This window comes from Misgurnus anguillicaudatus, chromosome 7, assembly GCF_027580225.2.
Source record: "Misgurnus anguillicaudatus chromosome 7, ASM2758022v2, whole genome shotgun sequence".
NCBI lineage: Eukaryota > Metazoa > Chordata > Actinopteri > Cypriniformes > Cobitidae > Misgurnus > Misgurnus anguillicaudatus.
The window spans coordinates 31,432,824-31,454,057 of record NC_073343.2 but is presented as its reverse complement, the minus strand read 5'-3'; the positions used below and the strand labels follow the sequence as shown (position 1 = coordinate 31,454,057).

Sequence of the window (21,234 nt, the reverse complement as noted above, 5' to 3'; positions counted from 1 at the left end):
CCTTTAGGCCAGTGGTTTTCAAACTGGGGGCCACGAGATGGTGCCAGGGGGGGCCCAAGTTTTATGACATTTTATAAAATACATTCATTTATCATGAATTCTGTGTAATTGAACCTAAAAAGTAATAAGCCAACTAACCAACAGCCCTACTAGGTATAATTTTATATGTTTTGTTTAATTAAAATATTACATTTTAAAACTGTTTTTGTCATAAATTTTCTTTTGGGGGCCGCGAAAAAATGCACTGTACAAAAGGGGGGCCGCATGCTGAAAAAGTTTGGGAACCACTGCTTTAGGCTGACTGTCGATGTGAACCCCCAAATATTTATAAGAAGCAACCTGTTTAATCTCTTGGCCATAAACCACAACAGAGCTCCTAACCCATACTGATCCGGGGTCTGCATTGACCTCTTCTGTCTTCTTTACCATTAATGTCCAGATAGTGGTGATCACTTCAACTCACAAACTCATCTACAACAGCTTTATAATAAATCCTGCTATCTGTTGTCAATGTCTGTGCAATAATATGGTGTTATCTAAAAGTCATACGCATTTCTAGGCATTCGTTCTTCATTTACTCACGAGCGTGCAAGGCACATTAAGACGCATGTTGATGAACTATGCGATTAAACAACTGCAAAATTGAACCCTGTGTTAAATTAACTGAGAAAGGTCATTCGAAAAAAATAAATCCAATTGCACATTGTAAACACAAAGTATTTCCACCTAAGCTGTGAGCACTTGTAAAATATTTATTGTGAAAATTTCAAGTGAAAAATGCAATAAACCAAAGTTTACCAGACAAACTCAAATTGAAGATATTTCCCACCTTAAAACAAAACTGAATAAAGTAACATTAAAATTATTTAGTAACCTCTAAACATTTGAAGAGTTTAGTAACATTGCATAAGATCTGACATCAAAAACATGCAGCGGTAAAGGATGCTCCATAAAAGAATGCTGGACAAAGCAATAAACACACAGATAGCTGTGGATGCCAAGTAATCCATGAACTTTACAACAAATACATCAAGTCGAATTACATCATCCAGGATTTCTTTATCTTATATCTGGCTAAAATCCGAGCTGTCCAGCAGAACTCTTTTAGCTTCCTGAATGACTCTGTAAACACTTTACCCTCAGATTCATTTGAGCTGTAGGATTTTAAGCTCGTGAGTCTGCGGGGCTGCAGCTGGATGCTATTGGACTGATGTATTCCTGTGGGCGGAGTTTAGTCAAAAACTCTTATATTGACGTCATTCAACCAGGAAGTAAAGAGCTGTAGTCCAAACAGGCCGTTCTCTGTAGTCTTTGAAAGGGGAATTCTGTTAAAGAAAATATATCCTCTGGCAGTGAACTTTGAGCTTTATTATGTTGCAAGGATTATTTATGATCTAACAGCAACATTACACACTAACTAAAGTTTGAAAAATGGGATCAGGAAGAATGTGATTGTGATGTCTATAAATTTTAATATTGACAAAATTCACATTTAGAAGATTCAACCCATTTAAATTATTGCATGACGTCATTCTGCGCTTCAGCTTCTGATGCATTATCCAGGCTGCAGTGTGAGGTAAACGAAAAACTCTTTTAAAGGGGAGAGAACTCACTCACAAAATTCCTATTACGTAAAGCTGTGCATTTCAAGTATTTTATCAATGTCAAACACAAAAGAGAAGCACGATAAAATAATTACTTTTTATTTGCCATTCTTACAGGGGTAAACATTCAAAGGGAATTGTCGTAGATACAGCGGTGCTATACCTAGAAAAACAGAGGCGTTTCACCTCCACCACATACACCAGCGCACACAAGCATACACTCCTATCCAACTCTGTCATCTCAACCCGAACAATTTGTTCATTCCACATATAAAACCCAACACTCACAAAAATGTATATGCATTTGTGTTTAAGAGCATAGTCATCTCAGTTGATCCACATTGAAATCTGCCCACTTTAATTGGTCTCCAAACTGACAGCACAATATCTACTGGGATTCAAATATGGCTACAACTTCTGCAATTTTAGATTGTCCTTGCTAAGCTGAATGAAGAATTGGTGGATCTGTCTCATAGGCATCAGGGTGGGGTATGAAGCGATGGCAGGTAGCTTCCTGTGACATCACTTCACTATGGCTGTAAAGAAATTCATCATTACAATCATAATACAAGCTTTGTAATTCTCAAGACGGATATAAAGTGAATAAAAAAAACAAATCGAACACATTATTCAAATCTGATAAATATAAATGTTCAGTTAGAGCTGATGATCAATGAAGCTGCCACATAAACATTACAAACCTCTAAGAGCCACATTTAATAGATACCAAAAAGTTGTATGTGAAACAATGTGGCTATTTTAGTGGAAGTCAAAAAAATTAGACCGTCCTTATTTAATTGAATTTAATTGTGCGCATTTATTATGTATATAATACATCCGTTAACTTTCTGTCTCTTGTCAGGCCAAACACTGCATTCTCCGTATGGCTTATGGGACTAAGGTTTAATTACAAAGCCTTATTTTAAAATAATAAGAAACTTGAAACTTTAAATCCTCTTTCAGCTCTCATTATATAGCCTGTAATTCTGTACCACAATTGTAAAATGTATTGTTTGCCCCTGAGAAACAGGGTCATGTTGTTCCTAAAGACTGATGGGGTGTGGGAATAAAACCCTGGATACAATTATGATACCAAATTGACAATAACCCAGTGAACAATCAGTATGTTAAGCTGAATTGTCCTATAGTACACAAGGTTGTGACAGTGAAAAATGTGAAGATGTGCAAAACTTTAAATAATCAGGACGATTTATTTTCTGGTGACGGCAACTATCACACTATGAAGTACCGTAAAACTTTTCTTCTAAGAGCCGAGCCTGCATAGGAAATTCATATAGACCGTCATTATTGAATACAGTACAGCATGTACAATACATCGACAGATGTAAGGGATAGACCGTTTCCTGTGTTTGGCAGCCGTATGAAGCTGAATCATCCCATATAAAAAAATAAGGTATTAGAAAATTTAAATCCATAACATGAATATACATGAAACAATACTTTTTTTTAATAATAATAATAATAGTCATCATAAATAAAGTACACGCCCAAATGGCATGTTATACAAAGTCCAGCAGGTATACAAAGAGTCTGTCAGTACTGAAGAAAAGTTGCATCAGTGCTTAGGTGGGTTTGGTTTAAAAAGGGGTGTGTGCGTGCGTGCGTGTTAAAGCCCTGTTCTGCTACTACGAGCCGTCGTACCGCCTCTGTTGTGGGAGCGTGCTGGAACAGACACTGGAACCAGTAAGAGTTAAGAAAAGAGAAAGAAAAAGAGAGTGTGACTCTTTAACTACATGCTTTTGTGAGTACATTAACAACTTTGTACCAAAACTTAAAACATATAAAGATTAGCTTATAATTATCACTAATACAAGGTATAATTGTCCAATCATGTCACTATCTAATGAATGCATAACATAAATGACTTCTTAAATGCAAACCCAGTAAGCAACAGCCATCATATCACCATCTAGGTAAACTATATACTCGATATAGTCCGACTATGAACAGTGTTGGGGGTTACGCATTACAAGTAATGCGCATTACGTAATAATATTACTTTTCTGAAGTAACGAGTAAAGTAACACATTACTTTATAAATGTCCACATTAATATTTGAGTTACTTTTTTAAAAAAAAGTAATGCGAGTTACTTTTCAGTTTAATTAAATAAAATAATGTACTGAATTAAACTGAACATATTAACCTAGAATTACGCACACTGTGCGCCTGAGCGGGAACAGTTGGAGTCAAAAACGGAGATGGCAGGCCAGAACTTGACATTTTTGCGATCATAAAAAACACCTGCAAGGCCTGAAAGAGATCAAGCCTCAGCCAAGTAAGAAAAAGTAACTTAAAAGTAACGTAAGCATTACTTTCCATGAAAAGTAACAAAGTAACGCAAGTAGTTACCTTTTTGGGGAGTAACTTAATATTGTAATGCATTACTTTTAAAAGTAACTTTCCCCAACACTGACTATGAATAACCCACTTAAAATAATATTGAATCTTAAAAGTTTTTGCTTAAAAAAACTTGCGAGATGTATGACAATCATGTAAACAAAGTCAACAGAGATTCTCACTGACCTGAAGGAGGGGCCTTTGCCTCTGGCTCCTCTTCATGCTCTATGGGGAAGTGGCCTAGGGGATGATGGGAAAATGAGTCTATGAAGGAGGAGCTGCTGATGCCCAAACTGATACCAGTTACACCAATTCCTAGAGAATCTGACAAACATGCACAAAGCGATGTTAATATTACAACTAGTTGTGGACAAGTGATTAATTGTGATTAATCGCATACTAATTAAAGGTGAGTGTTTGCATAATATGTGTGAGTACTGTGTGTAATTAACATGCATATATAAATACACACTATTGTCACTATACAAGTACAGCGAAATTAGAGAATACTTATGTATGTATTTAAGAAACATTTACATGTATATTGCAAACATACATTATGCAAACACATTTTTTATAAGCGATTACTCGCGATTAATCGTTTGCCCACCACTAATTAAAACAAAACATTGTACAGTATGTTTGTATGAACCAACCTATGCCAACAGATGCTCTGCCAGGTCGCCCCTGCCCAATGCTGTCTATTCCAGTGAATGAACGACGATAAGGGGTATCCGACTAAAAAAAACAACCATCAATAACACACGTATAAACACAAGTACAGGATGAGTATCTGGTAAAGGTTTAAATGACGTGACGTGCTGGCTCGGGCTTGTGTATGCACGTGCGAGAGAGATTCACCCTGAAAGTGTGTGTAGTGTTGGGTCTGGAAAACACATCAAGTAGGTGCAGTTTGTCTCGAGGTTGCAGACTAACACCTTCATCAGTCACTGCGCTATGTGCGCGACTGGACGAGCCTCTGTGTTTCTGTACACACATGCACACACAGCCCTAATAAGCTATATTAATGATAACACAATGGGTTTTACACATTGACAAGTCAATGAAATTTACTATACTCTAACTTCAATCTTTAAAGATGCAGACACTGTTAGATTATTTAAAAAATGTGGCTGATGTATTAGTGAGAATTAGTCATAGACAGATATATTACAGTTGTCGATATATCGGCCGCTATTTGACCACTAAGTGACTTGGCTGATGTATGAATGAGAAATAGCGATAGACCAATATATTGCAGTTGCCAATATATCGGCTGATATTTTGACTTTTTAATTACTGCCATTGGCCAATATATCTTTTCAATCGACCTCTAAGTGACTTTGCTGATGTATGAGTGAGAATTAGTGATAACCGATATATTTCTGTTGCCGATATATAGGCAAATATTTTGACTTTTTATTACCGCCATTGGCCAATATATCTTTTCAATCGAACACTTAGTGACTTGGCTGATGTATGAGTAAGAATTAGCATTAGGCCAATATATTGCAGTTGCCGATATATCGGCAGATTTTTTTGACCAGCATTGGCCGATATATCTTTTCAGTCAACCTATAAGTGACTTCGCTGATGTATGAGCGAGAATTAGTGAAAATCGGTCTGTTGCATCTGCCGATATATCGGCCGGTACTTTGACTTTTTTAATTACCAGCATTGGCCAATAAATCTTTTCAATTAAACACCAAGTGACTTGGCTGAAGTATGAGTGAGAATTAGTGATGGACCAATATATTGCCGTTGCCGATATATCGGCTGATATATAAATTTTTTTTACCAGCATTGACTGATATATCTTTTCAATCGACCACTAAGTGACTTGGCTGATGTATGAGTAAAGGGCTCGTTATAGTCGTGCGTAGGTCCTACGGCATAGCCGCGACGGCGTAGGTTCCGGGTCGGTTTTTAATTAATACTTTTGCGTCGTCGTCCGTGTCGGCGTGCAAACACACGCACAGACCGCTGGTAGGCAGTTTGAGTTAAATCCCTCCTCAACTTGGCTCCTCTTTGTTTTCACCGTCGCAAACGTAAATACCTATGACACAGTTTTTTTACCTGACGGGAGGGGTTCTGGTGGACCAATCACAGCGCTTGCGGTCCGCGTAGATCTGACGCGCCGTTAAAATTTTTGCGAGGTGCACGTCAGGGTACGCACAGGCTACGGATAGCCTACGGCGTAGAACTTACGCACAACTATAAATCGCCCTTAAGAATTAGTGATGGGCCGGTATATTGCAGTTGCTGATATATCTGTCAATATTTTTACTTTGTAATTAACAGCATTGGCCAATAAATCTTTTAAATCAAACACCAAGTGACTTGGCTGTAGAATGAGTAAGAATAAGTGATGGACCAATATATCGCCGTTGCTGATATATCAGCTGATATATTTTTTTACCAGCATTGGCTGATATATCTTTTCAATCGACCACTAAGTGACTTGGCTGATGTATGAGTAAGAATTAGTGATGGACCGGTATATTGCAGTTGTTGATATATCGGTTGATATTTTTACTTTTTAATTAACAGCATTGGCCAATAAATCTTTTCGATCAAACACTAAGTGACTTGGCTGATGTAGGGGTGAGAATTAGTTATAGAGCGGTATATATGTTGGCGGTATGCCTGTCGGTATTTGACGGGGGAAATTGCAATCATTTACCACCATTGGCTGATATATCTTTTCAATCGACCACCAAGTGACTTGGCTGATGTATGAGTGATAATTATTGATATATTGAGCGATATATTGCAGTTGCCAATTTTTTATTACATTTTTCAATTGGCCACTAAATCTTTGTAAATCTTGTAAATATTTTTCACGTACTTAAAATGGGTATATTTCTAAATAGTATGTCTAACAAATGTTTATTTAGTTTCGCCAATTTTCTGTTTGTCTTATATCTAAAATAAAAAACAAAAACCATAGCGGTCAAACCCATAAATGTTATGTGTGTATATCCGAACCTGTACACACAACTTGTGTCACATTCTTCTATTATAAGTCTGCATATGATCTCAAAAATCTGTTATTAACTAACGTACAACTGCATTTGTTATGTTCAATGCACCTGCATGAGCCTTGAGTGTTGTCCGGAGGGTGAGTGCTCTTGGTCTCCTGTGCCAATAGGAGGAAGGAGTGTATTTCTGCTGAGAGGCATCGGAGGTGAAGTCAAACGATCGCTGGCAGTCGTTCTGAAACACACATTGCAAAAGATCAGGGAGCAAATAAATAAAACAGTCAGATAGAAGGGGCAGAAATAAACAGGACCCTTACAATCTTGTTCCTCTAACCACCTCTTCCATAGACCCGGTAGTGATGGGCTGCGCTACGCTGGACGTCAATGGCATCAAGGTGCGAGGAGGTGGGTTCCGTCGCCGTGCCGACTGAGGGGGGCGGGTCAGGGAGGATGTGCTCTGCTCCAGGGGACGGCGAGGGCGGGGTTTATTATTGGGAATGGCGCTAGAGCCAGGACGATGAGACAATTTCTCCTCGGAGTCCCTACCGTCAAAGAGAGAGGATTATAGAAATAACGGAATAGTCATATTCCGTAAAAAATTTGACTTCGCTGCTAAACATATACACAAAATAATTTATTTTTGATTATTCTTCTATCTTTCCTATGTTGTTCATACTGAGATATTCGGTCCAGAGTTCCCAGGTTCCTTTGTTGCAGTGGAATGCCGTGTATCATGATGAGGTCATTTAGATTGTGATGAGTAACAGCCGCCCCTACAGGCACTCGATTGGTCTGAGGAAAATAAGAAACAGAGAGAGACAGGCATTAAAAGATAAAGTACAAAAGGGACAGAAATCTACAAAGGACTGGAACGCTTTAAAAAGCTATTTCTATACAATACAATTCAAAATTTTAAAGTCAATATTTTTATAATAAGAGACTTAAGTTACACAATCTGACATCAATCATTCTCGTACAACATAAAATATGTAAAATAGACATAAAATAACGTTAAAACATAAAATACCTAAAATAGGTGTAAAACAGACATAAAATATACGTAACATAACGTAACAACATAAAATACACAAAATGGGCATAAAATAGATGTAAAATAGACGTAAAATAATGTAACAACATAAAATGCAGAAAATAGGCGTAAAATAGATGTAAAATAGACGTAAAATAATGTAAAAACATAAAATAAGTAAAATAGGCGTAAAATATATGTAAAATAATGTAAAAACATAAAATACGTAAAATAAATGTAAAACAGACATAAAATATACGTAACATAATGTAACAACATAAAATACAGAAAATAGGCGTAAAATAGATGTAAAATAGACGTAAAATAATGTAACAACATAAAATACAGAAAATAGGCTTAAAATATATGTAAAATAGACGTAAAATAATGTAACAACATAAAATGCAGAAAATAGGCGTAAAATAGATGTAAAATAGACGTAAAATAATGTAAAAACATAAAATAAGTAAAATAGGCGTAAAATAGATGTAAAATAATGTAAAAACATAAAATACGTAAAATAAATGTAAAATACGTAACATAATGTAACAACATAAAATACAGAAAATAGGCGTACAATAGATGTAAAATAGACGTAAAATAATGTAACAACATAAAATACAGAAAATAGGCATAAAATAGATGTAAAATAGACGTAAAATAATGTAAAAACATAAAGTAAGTAAAATAGGCGTAAAATATATGTAAAATAATGTAAAAACATAAAATACATAAAATACATAAAATAGTCATAAAATAGATTTAATATAACGTTAAAACATAAAATAATGTTAAACAGACGTAAAATAGATGTAAAATAACATAACAATATAAATTAAGTAAAATAGGTGTAAAATAAATGAAGAGTTTCGTTGCAAAACAAGATAAATCTCGTTTTTTGGTTGTGCATTCCAATTAATATCAATTCAACTGCAGTTGGTTTGTTTTGATTTAAACCTTCATAACTTAAAAAATACAGCTAAGTAGCACCATAAAACAAAATAATAACATGATAACATAATAATAAACATGTTTTGACAAAAATGTTAAAAAATGGATTTATCTCGTTTTGCAACGAAACTCTTTAGATGTAAAATAGATGTAAAATAATGTAAACAGATAAAATACCTAAAATAGATGTAAAATAGATAAAATAACAAAGTAAAACATACACAAGCAACCAAAAATACAAAAATTAAACAAATTGAATATAAAAACTAAGAATTAAACAAGCAAATATAAACATTAATATCACACAATGAACACAAGCTTAACATAATGTCAAACGGTTTAAAAAGATGTCAGTCAGTGACCTGTAAATTGTGTGTCAAAAACAAAGAGAGGGAAAGCTGCCCACATACAGAGAAGCTCTCTCGCCCTCCCTGTTTACTTGTGGTTATCAGCATAGTTACATACAGTAGATGTCTTTCTCTGCTTTTTGGATTTCCGTCTTGTCTTGTGCTTTGAACCCCATGACTTTGAGCTCTTTGGAAAGAAGATGAAGGGAGAGAAATAGAAACGGAGAGAGAAAGAAAGAATATAGATGACCGATGGATGATTGGACAGACAGGCAGAAAAAGAAACATGGAGGAAAACACAGAAACAAGGAAGGAAAGGTTAATGTATTAAAAGACTGGAAAAGCTGCAGACAAATGCAGACAGCAGTGAAAAAATAGCAATTGAGTTTTCTGGTATATGTGCATGTTTGTGTGAAGACAGAAAGAACATGAAGCAGCGAGGTACAAAGCTTTTTAAGGCATTTTAAGACATCAAAGGCACACTCAGAATGTAAAAAAATAGTTTGAAGGTATGCAGCAACTTTTTGCAGCTGTTCTGGCCAAAATCTAATTTGAAGAGTTTGGTTCCAAAACGCAATAAATCCATTTTGACTAATTTGGGTAAAAACATGTTTTCTATACCAAGAAAGTGACAAGATGAAAACCACTATTTTCTGTTACAAACTTTCACATAGCATCTTTAGGTTATAATAAGATTAAAAATTCAAATCCATTAATTTGATTTTCAAAGATTTATTATAAAAACTAAAATGCAAAATGCAATAAATCCATGATACGTTTTTTTTCAAAATGCTATAAATCTATTGAATCGATATATAAATGTGCATCCATCTTTGCCATGTTATATTCATTTACTTGACTAGTGGTGTACACTGATAAAAAATAAACATTAATGGCATTAATCAAAACACTTACTTTGTCATATTAAGAAAACTGTCATTGCTGCTGTTATCCTTGGGACATTGTCGCTGAACTTTTTTGACAGTGATCAGCTGTAAAATGTTTTGGTCCTGCTCGATTTTCGTTGAATTTGCGAATTTGTGTTAGCATGACAGAAGCTTGATGCTGTCGGGAGAACAAGCAACAGCCGGCATTTTTTCTTCTCCCGAGTGCCTCTCATTTAAATTATTCGTTTTTGATGGCTTACATTTCTTCCCCGCCACAGAAAACCACCACAGGTTTATCAATGCCATCAAAAATATTATTTTCTTTTTGTTTGTTTGTTAATCCCGAAGTACAAAGTAGATGAGAAAAACTAGAATTCTGTGTGTATTCAATGTGCCGCCATTGTTGTTTATAGTGCGTGGAATGGTGCACTGTGATTGGTTAAGCGGATATATTGCATTCTGCAGAAAAGGGGGAGTGGTGTTTGTCGCGGTTTGGAAAAAAAAGGGAGAAAAGATGACAGAATAACATGGCGGATATCAGATTTTACGTAAAATTAAGAACTTACTTTTTAATACTGACCTAACCCTAACCCTAACCTGATACAATACTGATTTTGACTGTAACTATTTATTTTTAAATGCCATTTATCGCGCTTTGGAACCAAACTCTTCATTTACAGAGAGGGCAATCCCACAATTCATTGCAATAAAAAAATTACTCCAAAGTCAAAAGATGATGTTGATTAAAAATGTACTTACATTTTACTTAAAACCAAAAAGCATAGATAAACGTTTGTAATTAAATGTATTATTATTCATATTATAGTATTGTTTCTGTTGTTTAGTAGCATGCTAACTCAAGCTATATAAGAACCTCAATCGAGGAACTTAAAAAGTACAAGGTACTACTAGGTACTTGGTGGTAAACCCTCCAAAAGTGAGCTGTACCTAACCATACCGAGTCGTACTATCCAATAGAAAAGCACCATTGCTAAGTCCCCATTCCAGGATCGATCCCATGATCAATTCCGAGATGTGCCTGAAGGCACTTTAGCAATTTTATGATGATTTTATGGCATCAATGCTTTGTGTGAAAGGGGTATATTATTTGAATCCTTTAACATTTTATCTTTTTAGTTAAAGGTAACCCTCCCTAAACAAGCCCTGTGGAGCAAAAGCATTCCAGAATCTCTGCAGCAGCTGACTAACCTGAGCCTGCATGTTGGCTGTGAGCTGTTGTGTTCTGGTCTGAGACAGTGGAGGAAGCACCGTTGAGGTGGTGGACAGCAGCACAAAAGGATTCTGGGAGTCAGCACATGCAGGGCTGAGGGCCACAGCATTCTTTTCATCATCTAATGAACAGATTCATTTAGGGTCGTGTATGCATCTTATTTCAAATATGCACCAAAACTAAACAGACGTACTATTTATATCTGCACGCATCAAAGCAAATGTAAAAATTACTATATGCCAAATTTATCCTACCTGACACAAAACCTTCCCAATGCCTACGGACAAGCTCCTCCATCCAGCCAATCAGCTCACGCCACACATCATCAAAAAGCAGATCAAGCACAGCCTCACGACGGCAGCGATATGGCGAGACGGGGGGCAGGCAGTGTCTCCGCCTGTTCACATACTCGCGTTCCCACTCCTCATCCCTAGATACACACAAATATTATTCAGGTAAAATAATTATATTAAAAATAAATAATGCTTTATAGACAAACAAACACTCACAGGTCTCTGCAGTCGAACGCGAGGTACTCTTCTATCAGGCCCTCAGCCTCAATCACCCTGGGCATCTCATCGCCATGGTTACTGCTGGGGGTGGCACTAGGATGGGTCACCTCCACAGAGGGCTGGCATAAAACAGCCCTCCGACCCTGCACACACAATCTGTGATGCCAACATAACTATTAGGCATTTTTCACACTTTCAAAGGGTTTTATTAACAATGATAGTGATGTCACATGCACAAAAGTATCAGCACAAGACCGCGTCCACAGATGTAGTACTAGTAAAGAGATAAATAAGTATGCACACATTTTAAAAGCATGCCCCCTTAACTACTATTACACTGTTTTTGAATGCAAGAATGCATCCTGTACTCACTCATTGGCCGTTTTCTCTTTGCTTTGTCCGCTCCCGGAGGACATGGGCACAGGAGCTGATGTGGCGTACCACTGGAACCCTTCATCTGTCGGGCACACCAGCTGCGTCCCAAGGATCCTGTTACATAGGGATGCACAAAACAGGTTCTCTAATCAAATACTAAAATGTTCTCCCACAATGCATTGCACTTTAAGCATGAATGTAAGTGTGTGTACCGTAGATGAGGAAATCGTGAAGCCCACTCCTCACACTCATCTTGCAGACCTTTGAGCTGAGTTTCACACTTTCTCTCGTACAACAGTTCATCGATCTCCTCAAACATCTGCTGGACCTGCCTTGAGGCGGCTTTATCGAATTCCTACAGATAAAAAGTGGAAAGAGGAACAAAGAGGTATTATTTAGAAGTACGATCTATGCCGTTTTGCAGTTTCTGGAAAATATTAATTTAATGTTTTAAGTGTTTGTCCTCCTGATCGTGTCACAATTCTTTTTGTTTTTCTCCCAGTTGTCATTTTAGTGTGTTCATGCCGGGTTGCCTCATCCATTGGGCATCTCATTAGTATGTGCAGGACCATAAAATGTTCGGCCAATCATTGCATTCGGTCCAAATGATAGGATAGGATGTCCTATCTACCTGTTAAACTGACTAAACTATTGCCGCTAGTTGTTTTATCCACGGGTTAAATCAGTTAGCTGTTCGATGTAAATCTAATGCTACATAGATTACTAGCGGAATTTAACTGAATTTTTCGCTTGAGTTGCATATTTTCAACTTGCACGAAGGCGCGTTTGAGGCGAATAGCGTGTTTTTTCACAGCAATCGCGCCACCCAATTCGCGTAATTCGCATCGGCCCGCGTGAGGACGCGTCTGATCGCGTCTTTGCATTGACTTTGTATGTAAACTACTCGCGCAAATCGTTGAACTCGCATTTGGTATGTATGCCCCATAATAGTAGGATGATTTTATTTATGAAAGCAAGGTTTTGGTATCTGGACTACGATCCTTAGGCTAGTTTTGAATGGCCATTGCGCTGGTTTTGTTATGTAGATCTGGCAACTCTGCATGATCCATTGCGCCATTCAGACCAAGTGAAAATTTAAAAGGCAAACAGCGACTACCTCACGTTCCTCCTGAACCGAAATAAATATAGCACAAGTAAAGGACGTAAAAAAACAAATACAGTCTTAGAAAAAAAATGTGTTCATTTGTCTTTTGGGTTCGCTCTGAAGGGAGGGTTGGAGGGTCTTTTACCTTAAAAGCTATCTTGCTATGGCTAGCCTCTACGAAATTGCCTATCCTAATGTGCAATAAATATCTCATATCTACTGATTAGCTGTAATCGCCACAGTTTTCTGTTAAAGTGTGAACGGATCACATCACGCCTGTTTAGGAAACAGTGTTAAACCGTTAAAGGCGTTATTACAGTTGCTCATCTTGTACGACTCACATCGTAGCCCCACGAGAAGACCGAGCTGCGTTCTGTAGAGATGCCAGTTCCTGCGTAACTATGGATACCAGACCAGGACTGAGTGGTGTCTTCTGTGGTGACGGTCTGACGTCCTGATCTGACAGATGTAGATGAGGAATCATCAGACCTAGGATGAGACACAAATGTTGAAATATTCTTAGGATTTAATACTTTATCAGAAACAGATTTCAGAAAGGCAGCGAAGAATCCATAATCTAAAAAAAGGAAAGAAACCTGATTGTTAAAGGAGATAAAAATTGGGATTATTGGTTATTTGTAGGGTCGCAAGATATATCAAAATCAATGAAAAATCAAAAATGTACATATTGAATTTTTTTTTTGCAAAAACTGAAGTTACGTATAGTCAAAGTTTTAGGTTGATGCAGATAGCAAACAGTATGTCGAGACAAAGAAAGTGATGCTTTCTTTATCCCACAAAGCATCTGAAACACATGTTGATTATATAATTTTAAGCATTTAAAAATATGTTATTTAATTTAACTATTGAATATTGCATTTTTTGCAAGTTATCACATATTATTATTTTTTCAATGTCATGCAGCCCTAATTATTTGAATGATATTGGTAGAAAGAGCAGTAAATCTTATTTATGTTTGACATTTACTGCGTAATGAATAAGCAGACAATCATACACTGCAAAAAATGCATTTCTTAGTATTTTTGTCTTGTTTTCAGTAAAAATTCTTAAAATGTATAATGTATAATAAAAAAAAAAATCTGCCAATGGAGTAAGAAAATGTTCTTGCATTAAGTGTTTAGGAAAAAACATTTCAAAACATTTACATGTACATATATATTTATTTATTTAGATTTTTATATATTTTATATTATATATAAATGTAAAAAGTATAAAATGTATAATGTATAATAAATAAAAAAATCTGCCAATGGAGTAAGAAAATTTTCTTGCATTAAGTGTTTAGGAAAAAACATTTCAACATTTAAAAACATTTACATGTACATATATATTTATTTATTGAGATTTTTATATATTTTATATTATATATAAATGTAAAAAGTATATACATAATATGGATGCATAACGATTATATAAACATTACAATAGCAGAATAAAAGTTTTTGTTTACATCATATATGTGTGTAAACTGTGAATAATATATAATGTATTTATATATTAAATATTTATTAAATTATACATAAATATACACACATATAAACATTTCTTAAATATATACATGCATGTGTGTGCATTTATCTATACAAAGTTAATATACACAGTTCACAAACATATATGAGATAAACAAAAACTTTTATTCTGCTATAGATTAATCGCGATTAATTGTTATGCATCCCTAATACATAAATTCAAATGTTCTTACATTTATGTGTGTGCATTTATATAGAAATAATAATAATTACACACAACACACACACAAATATATAATGCACATTTTAAATCTGTATGCAATTAATTGCGATTAATCTTTTGACAGCCCTAATATAAAGTGAATAATGTTAGAAATAGGTCTGTATTAGTAAGGTATACTTATGAGCAATTTAATATTCCTAAAAGTTTCTATATAAATGTTAAACATTAAAGCAATTCAGGTAGGGGTACACAAAATCAGACATCTGCAAATGCCAAATTTCGATCTCCTACCATTACTGCAAGTCATTACTATCGTAACTGATATATATATATAACATATCCCTGTACAGACTGACAAGCTTTACATGTGCACACACCTGCTGTATGAGGACATATCCTCCTGTAGATCATGCAGGAGTCTGGGAGGATGCACAGAATCATCATCTGCCTCCTCTGGAAGAGGATGCTGCTCCAAACACCTGCGGGACAAACCACTGCTACAAATATACAATCAGAGAGAGAGAGAGAGAGAGAGAGAGAGAGAGAGAGAGAGAGAGAGAGAGAGAGATTGTATTACAAAATGACAGGGAATCTACTTAATTGGCTTCTGAAGCTAAATTAGCAATAAAAAAAATTTGAAAGCTGTGTGACATTAACACGCACATCTCCAGGTTATGAGATACAGGCCGACGGCTGTATCGTGAAATCATCCTCCGATGCCGTTACATGCGCATCTTCTCCATCAATCCCGCGATGCCACTCCGAGCCTCCTGTGTCCGGACCGGGCCTCCGCTGGACCGCTGCTTTCTCATACTCCACCGGCTCCAGAGCAACAGAGCCAGACAACACGACACAACTGAACGCAGGAAAAACTAGCACTGAGGTGGGCCTAACCTCCTATATTAAACCCGGCGTGGATGACAGAAGGGGCCGCTAATATGAAACGATTCCAGCACATCTAAAACGGATTTATTGGTATGTGCTCCATGAAGATTATTGCAGTCAAACTCTATCCATCCATGATTATCTACAGAGCAACAATAACAAGGCTGTCATGGAGACCAAGGGGCTTGTGCGCAATGACTTATGGGAAGAGTAGTTTTGAATGTGGGTGGTTGTTTTGATGAGCACATTGCCCTCTAGCGTATGGGAGGAATTATACAGTAAAGCGGCAAAAGTTTGACAATGTTTTAAAGTATGAAATGTTTCACATAATCTAAAAAAAAAAAAATTGTATGTTTAAATGTTTGAAATTAATTGTGCTTAACATTTTAATTACTAAAAACAAAAATTTTGATGACTGAATATCGAAAAAAGCAGCCAAAAAGAGGCTAAAATAGATATAATCTCCTTCAATATTGTTTCAAATGCATGGGGTGGGACCTCAAGAAGCTTCTTGATAAAATAGCACAAGTACAATTTTGCAAAGTCTTTCACTTCTCCCAATGTTTTAACCATCCTATCTCACATTTTATTGGGTTCATTGCTGCGTGATACATTTCTGAAGTGATCCTGAAGCTCAGGTAGTAGAGCATGATGCACATCAGTAAGCTACTTTGTAAAAACAACTTAAATGTCCTAATATAACTAAGACCTAGTCCTGGATTAAATGGATAGTTAACCCAAAAATAAAAACTCTGTCATCATTTACTCCCTCTCATGCTGCCACAAACCTGCACAAACTTCGTTGTTCCGATGAACACAAAGGAAGACACCCTGAGAAATGCCCGCAATCAAACTATTCGTGGACCCCATTCACTTCCACAGTATTATTTTTTCCCCACTATGAAAGTGAATAGGGTCCACAAACGGCCTGGTTACAAACATCTCCCAAAATATCCTCCTTCGTGTTAATCGGAACAAATAAATTTGTACAGGTTTGTAACAACATGAGAGTGAGGAATTTTCATTTTTGGGTGAACTATCCTGTTTTATAGAAAAAATTCATTTAATTAAGTAAAACTGAATTGTCTATGTTAAAAAATAGCATAGCTGTAACAAATTACACGAATGCTGCAACATAATGAATTAAAAAAGAGAAGAGAAGCCATATGTGTTAGTCAGAGGTCATTTATAAACAAAGCTCGTATAACATACAGATACACAAATCAAACACATCAAGTCCCATGAAATCACTTGAAAAGGAGGTCTTCCGCTCCCCTTCAAATCTGCCCCACCAGTCTTTGATGCCCTGGTTAGCTGGACCAGGTCTTTGTGATTTTCAGGTGGTTTAGTTGGTCTGCAATGTATTTGTGTTCGGGGAACTTGGCTTGTCTGGCATCTTTTATTTGATTCCACATCCACTCTCGCCTTTGTGCCGCGTGACCTCTCTCTTGTTCCAGCGTCATGAATGGCCGGCTGATCCAGTATTCATTCTCTGCTTCCTGCTCCAGGCGCTTTATCATATTCCGCTTCATCTGCCAGGTGACCATCCGTGGACGGCGGTGTTTCCCGATCCACTGCTTTCCTGGGATCCCTTTCCGAAAAAGCGCCAGGGTCAAAAACATCTTGCAGCCAGCAATGGATTTCGAACTGAATCTGTGAAAAATCAGACAGTGTTATTGTGAGATAACCTTATGTGGGCATTTCTGTATTGGTTAATTTGCTTATCAAACAGATCATCTAGAACAGGGGTAACCAAATTTGGTTCTGGAGGGCAGGTGTCCTGCAGAGTTTACCTCCAACCGTAATAAAACATTATTCTTACTACAGATACTAGTCCTCCAGAGTTTGGAAATACACACTCACAGAAAAACAAAACAAAATCAGACATCCATCTAAAAAAAATATAATCAAGTTATGTATTTGACGTCATAAAGACAAGCTAAAGTTAGCTAACGATGCTTTTGGGAAACACAGCCCAGGCCAATCTGACCTTGACTTCATTTCACATCTAACTAAATCAACAAGCGTTTTAAATAGTAAAGACCAAAGATTAATAATTATAGTTCATCTAACGTTACAGTCATTATATCTGATTTTATATTCGACACCTGATTTTATTTTCCGTCTTAACATTGCATGATGTTGTACGCAAGTAATAACGACACAACCGTACCACAACGACTGAACAACAAACAAGTGTCTAAAAAATAAACATTTGATGATAAAAATAAATCTATACCTGTACAACACTCATAAAACACTTTATTACTTACATGATCTTTACTCCACATCCAAGATCAGCATGCCGCACACAGCACTGCTGCAAAATGTCAGTGCTGTGTTTAATACAGCGCCACCTACAGCGACGGAGGCTGCAGTGCAAACCGCTCTCACGACCGATGAATTTAAAAAACATAGAAGGGCAACTTAATTTAATCTACTTTAAGGACAAATTAGCTGAGAGGTTTTTAAGAAAGATTACGTTTTTAATGGTTTTTAATACAGAAAATTGGTACTTCAGATATTAATTTAATCTGAAAACGCCAAATGGGTATTTTCAATATAATACATTTAAATACATAAACAAACCAATATCAACTAAATAGACAAATAAAAATAAAATTTGGTAGCCTGTAATATGCACTAAAATACTTGAAAGAAAAAATGCCAAGCGCGTCGCACGTCACATGACAGCAGTCTAAACCAATCAGCGTTCGCGTATCATAAACCGGAAGTTTGCGTGGTCGTGTTATGCGGTCCTTTCCAGGTATTTGATGTTTCTGTGTCGTGTTTTGGTCTGGATGAGGTAGAAAGATGACAGCCAGAAAGTCCGGGTCGCGATTAGAGACTGAAATAGAGCGATGTCGATCAGAAGCACAATGGGACAAGATACCAGAACTTGTGCGGCAGCTGTCTGCGAAATTAATCTCAAACGATGTGTGTTTGTTTTCTGTATATCTACTATGTGCTAACCTGTTAGCTCGGATAGTGTGTGTCTCAGGCCTGCTGGGAGAATCGATATCTAATTTATTCCTACACATTTTACCACAGTTTTAACGATTCATTGAACGATTAGGGTGTCTAACTTGAAACGTTCATGCCCTGTTGGTGCTACAGTTCAGACATAAAGCTGTCGACGACACTTCCTGATTCCTAATAGAATTGTGTTCATTCATTGACATTGTTCTTACAATTACTTTGTTTATGAAGTTACACACAATCGTGAATTAAATTTCCCCTGCGATTTTCAAGTTCGTAAATCTGTACTGGTAAAACCTTGAGATTAAACTAGTGCACGTGATTACATTCAAAGCTGATCAGCTCCAAATAAGCACCACTGGATGTTGGCATCTCATGCACTGCATCAGTTTATGTGGCCTTACTGTAAAGCTTCAGTGTGTAAAAGTTGTGCTTTCTACATAAAATCATCCTACATAACATAAAGAACATTCTATACAAATATAACCTTGATATCTTTAATATTGACTGAATAAGATCATATCAAAGATTGAAATTAATGTCTGTAATCAAACTTTAAAGGGTACATATCATGAAAATCTGACTTTTTTCAAATTAAAGTGCTATAATTATGTCCCCAGTGCTTCTATCAACCTGTAAAATGTGAAAAAGAACAACCCAGTAACTTAGTTTTGGTAAACCACTCTCTTCAAGCATGTGAAAAAATAGGTAATTAAAATGTGTCTCCCCTTGTGATGTCAGAAGGGGATAATATCGGCCCTTAATCTGCACTATCCAACCACAACACTGCCATTTAGTGCAAAGATCAGCTCATTTGCATTTTAAAAGACGGCACATTTTTACTCACACCTACAAAGAGGCAATTTTAACATGTCATAATAAATTATCTATATGTGTGTGTTGTAGATGATCTTGGGGAACTTCTGCTGGGGGAGGCGAAACTCCAGCAGTACTTGAAAGAAAACCCCATCAAGCAGGGAGCGAGTCCTCGCGGTCCCCGGCCGCGCCTCCAGGAAGTTCGGAAACATCTAACGGCTGCGCTTGATCGGGGAAACTTAAAGGTAAGACTGCCAAATTAATATATATATAACTATGTATTTAGGATCTGAGACTCTGTGTTTGACCTTATTTGTTATCTACAGTCGTTCCAGCTTTGTATTCTTTTGATTCTTGTTTGATTCCATATTTTCTCTCTCTCAGCCTGAATACATGCAAGAAGCCAGTCTGATTATGGGTAAGCTGTGTTATGTGGAGGGCGATTATGGAGAAGCACTGAATCAGTATGGCCGTGTGAATCTGGATGAACTTCAACTTGTTGGCTCTCCGGTGTACAGACTTTCCATGATCGCAGAGGCCTATGCTACTAAAGGTGAGATAGATCTTAATTATTTAGCACTTCTGGATTTTAGTTTTGTTTAAACTATGGCCAGCTGCTGCATAATTTCCTGCAGTTCACTTTGTGACCTTTGGGTGGCAGCATTGAGTTGCTCATTGAATGTGTGATGCTCTGCAGTAAAAAGTGTGTTTGGTACTAAATTTTGCTCTGGAAGAACACACACACAGACTTTTAATACCAAGCACAGTAAATGTTTGCCAGTACCGCAGCGTGAGGTCTTTGATCAGACTTCTGACGGATCAAAGGTTCACTGAGGCACAGGGAGAAAACTGCAGGGTGGCACAGAGCCCGTCTCATCCAATCATCTTGTAGCATTTCCACGAGTGACAGCTGCCTTTACGGAGGGTGGTTGCTAGGCTTTTTAGCAATCGCACATGTACACATGTTTGTGTCATCTCGCTGACACCTCTTGCTTTTCTCCTGTATGTATTAAACCCTCATCCAGAATTATAATAATCACCCTCTCGGTGCTGTGAGATGCCCGTGACAGACTGTTCTAGGGCGCAAGATTTACAGCAGCTGTTATACAGGTCATTAAAGAGCTTGGTTGCAGTAATGGGGCTTGTCTAGGATCTGGCTAGTATAATGGGTCTTTAAACCTATAAAGGCAAATAGGGAATATAGAGAATAGAGAAACGCAGCAGACTTTAGGCCATGAGAGACAGATGAAAATGTTACTGTATGTGTGTCAGGAGAGCTTCCAGGTTAAGTTCAGGTCTTTCCGTGTAGCAGGCGAAGAGATCTTACACAGATACACGCTTCCTAGTCTGTTTTTTTTTTTGCTGCTTCCCTTTGGGCATTGGTGTGGAACAACAAGTCCATATAAATCCCACAGCCCTGCTTAGTCATGACATTTAACTTTATTTAGAGGTAAAGCG

The 21,234-nt window shown here is 36.8% G+C and overlaps 3 protein-coding genes across 7 annotated transcripts in view; 1 reads left to right on the top strand and 2 right to left on the bottom strand.

Annotated features, from left to right (window-relative positions):
- Positions 1-1,687: 1,687 nt before the first annotated feature.
- Positions 1,688-16,190, bottom strand: fam149b1 (family with sequence similarity 149 member B1). Of its 5 annotated transcripts, none has more exons than XM_055171964.2 (16): positions 15,760-16,190; positions 15,474-15,593; positions 13,725-13,872; positions 12,491-12,633; positions 12,276-12,392; positions 11,901-12,059; positions 11,646-11,821; positions 11,370-11,512; positions 9,392-9,460; positions 7,622-7,737; positions 7,263-7,487; positions 7,057-7,180; positions 4,826-4,951; positions 4,621-4,702; positions 4,151-4,204; positions 1,688-3,299 (listed from the first exon to the last, which is right to left on the bottom strand). In XM_055171964.2, exons 1-16 carry the CDS (start codon positions 15,804-15,806, stop codon positions 3,232-3,234), a joined length of 1,917 nt encoding a protein of 638 aa, XP_055027939.2. In that variant the 5' UTR covers positions 15,807-16,190; the 3' UTR covers positions 1,688-3,231. The 5 variants fall into 5 exon arrangements, with proteins under 5 accessions (XP_055027939.2, XP_055027936.2, XP_055027937.2 ...); XM_055171961.2 differs by having other exon boundaries at positions 4,151-4,288; positions 15,760-16,189; XM_055171962.2 differs by having other exon boundaries at positions 4,151-4,288; positions 15,474-15,590; positions 15,760-16,189.
- Positions 16,191-17,150: 960 nt separating this feature from the next.
- Positions 17,151-18,410, bottom strand: mrpl57 (mitochondrial ribosomal protein L57). The gene is made up of 2 exons (XM_055172090.2): positions 18,255-18,410; positions 17,151-17,634 (listed from the first exon to the last, which is right to left on the bottom strand). The coding sequence occupies exons 1-2, from the start codon at positions 18,395-18,397 to the stop codon at positions 17,292-17,294; spliced, it is 486 nt and encodes a 161-aa protein (XP_055028065.2). The 5' UTR covers positions 18,398-18,410; the 3' UTR covers positions 17,151-17,291.
- Positions 18,411-18,726: 316 nt separating this feature from the next.
- The window catches only part of ttc7b (tetratricopeptide repeat domain 7B), a 44,669-nt gene continuing 42,161 nt past the window's right edge, over positions 18,727-21,234 (top strand). The window contains exons 1-3 of the mRNA XM_073869731.1: positions 18,727-18,919; positions 19,870-20,021; positions 20,161-20,329. Coding sequence (XP_073725832.1) covers positions 18,796-18,919; positions 19,870-20,021; positions 20,161-20,329 — 445 coding nt within the window. The 5' untranslated portion in view covers positions 18,727-18,795. The remainder of the gene's footprint in view (positions 18,920-19,869; positions 20,022-20,160; positions 20,330-21,234) is intronic.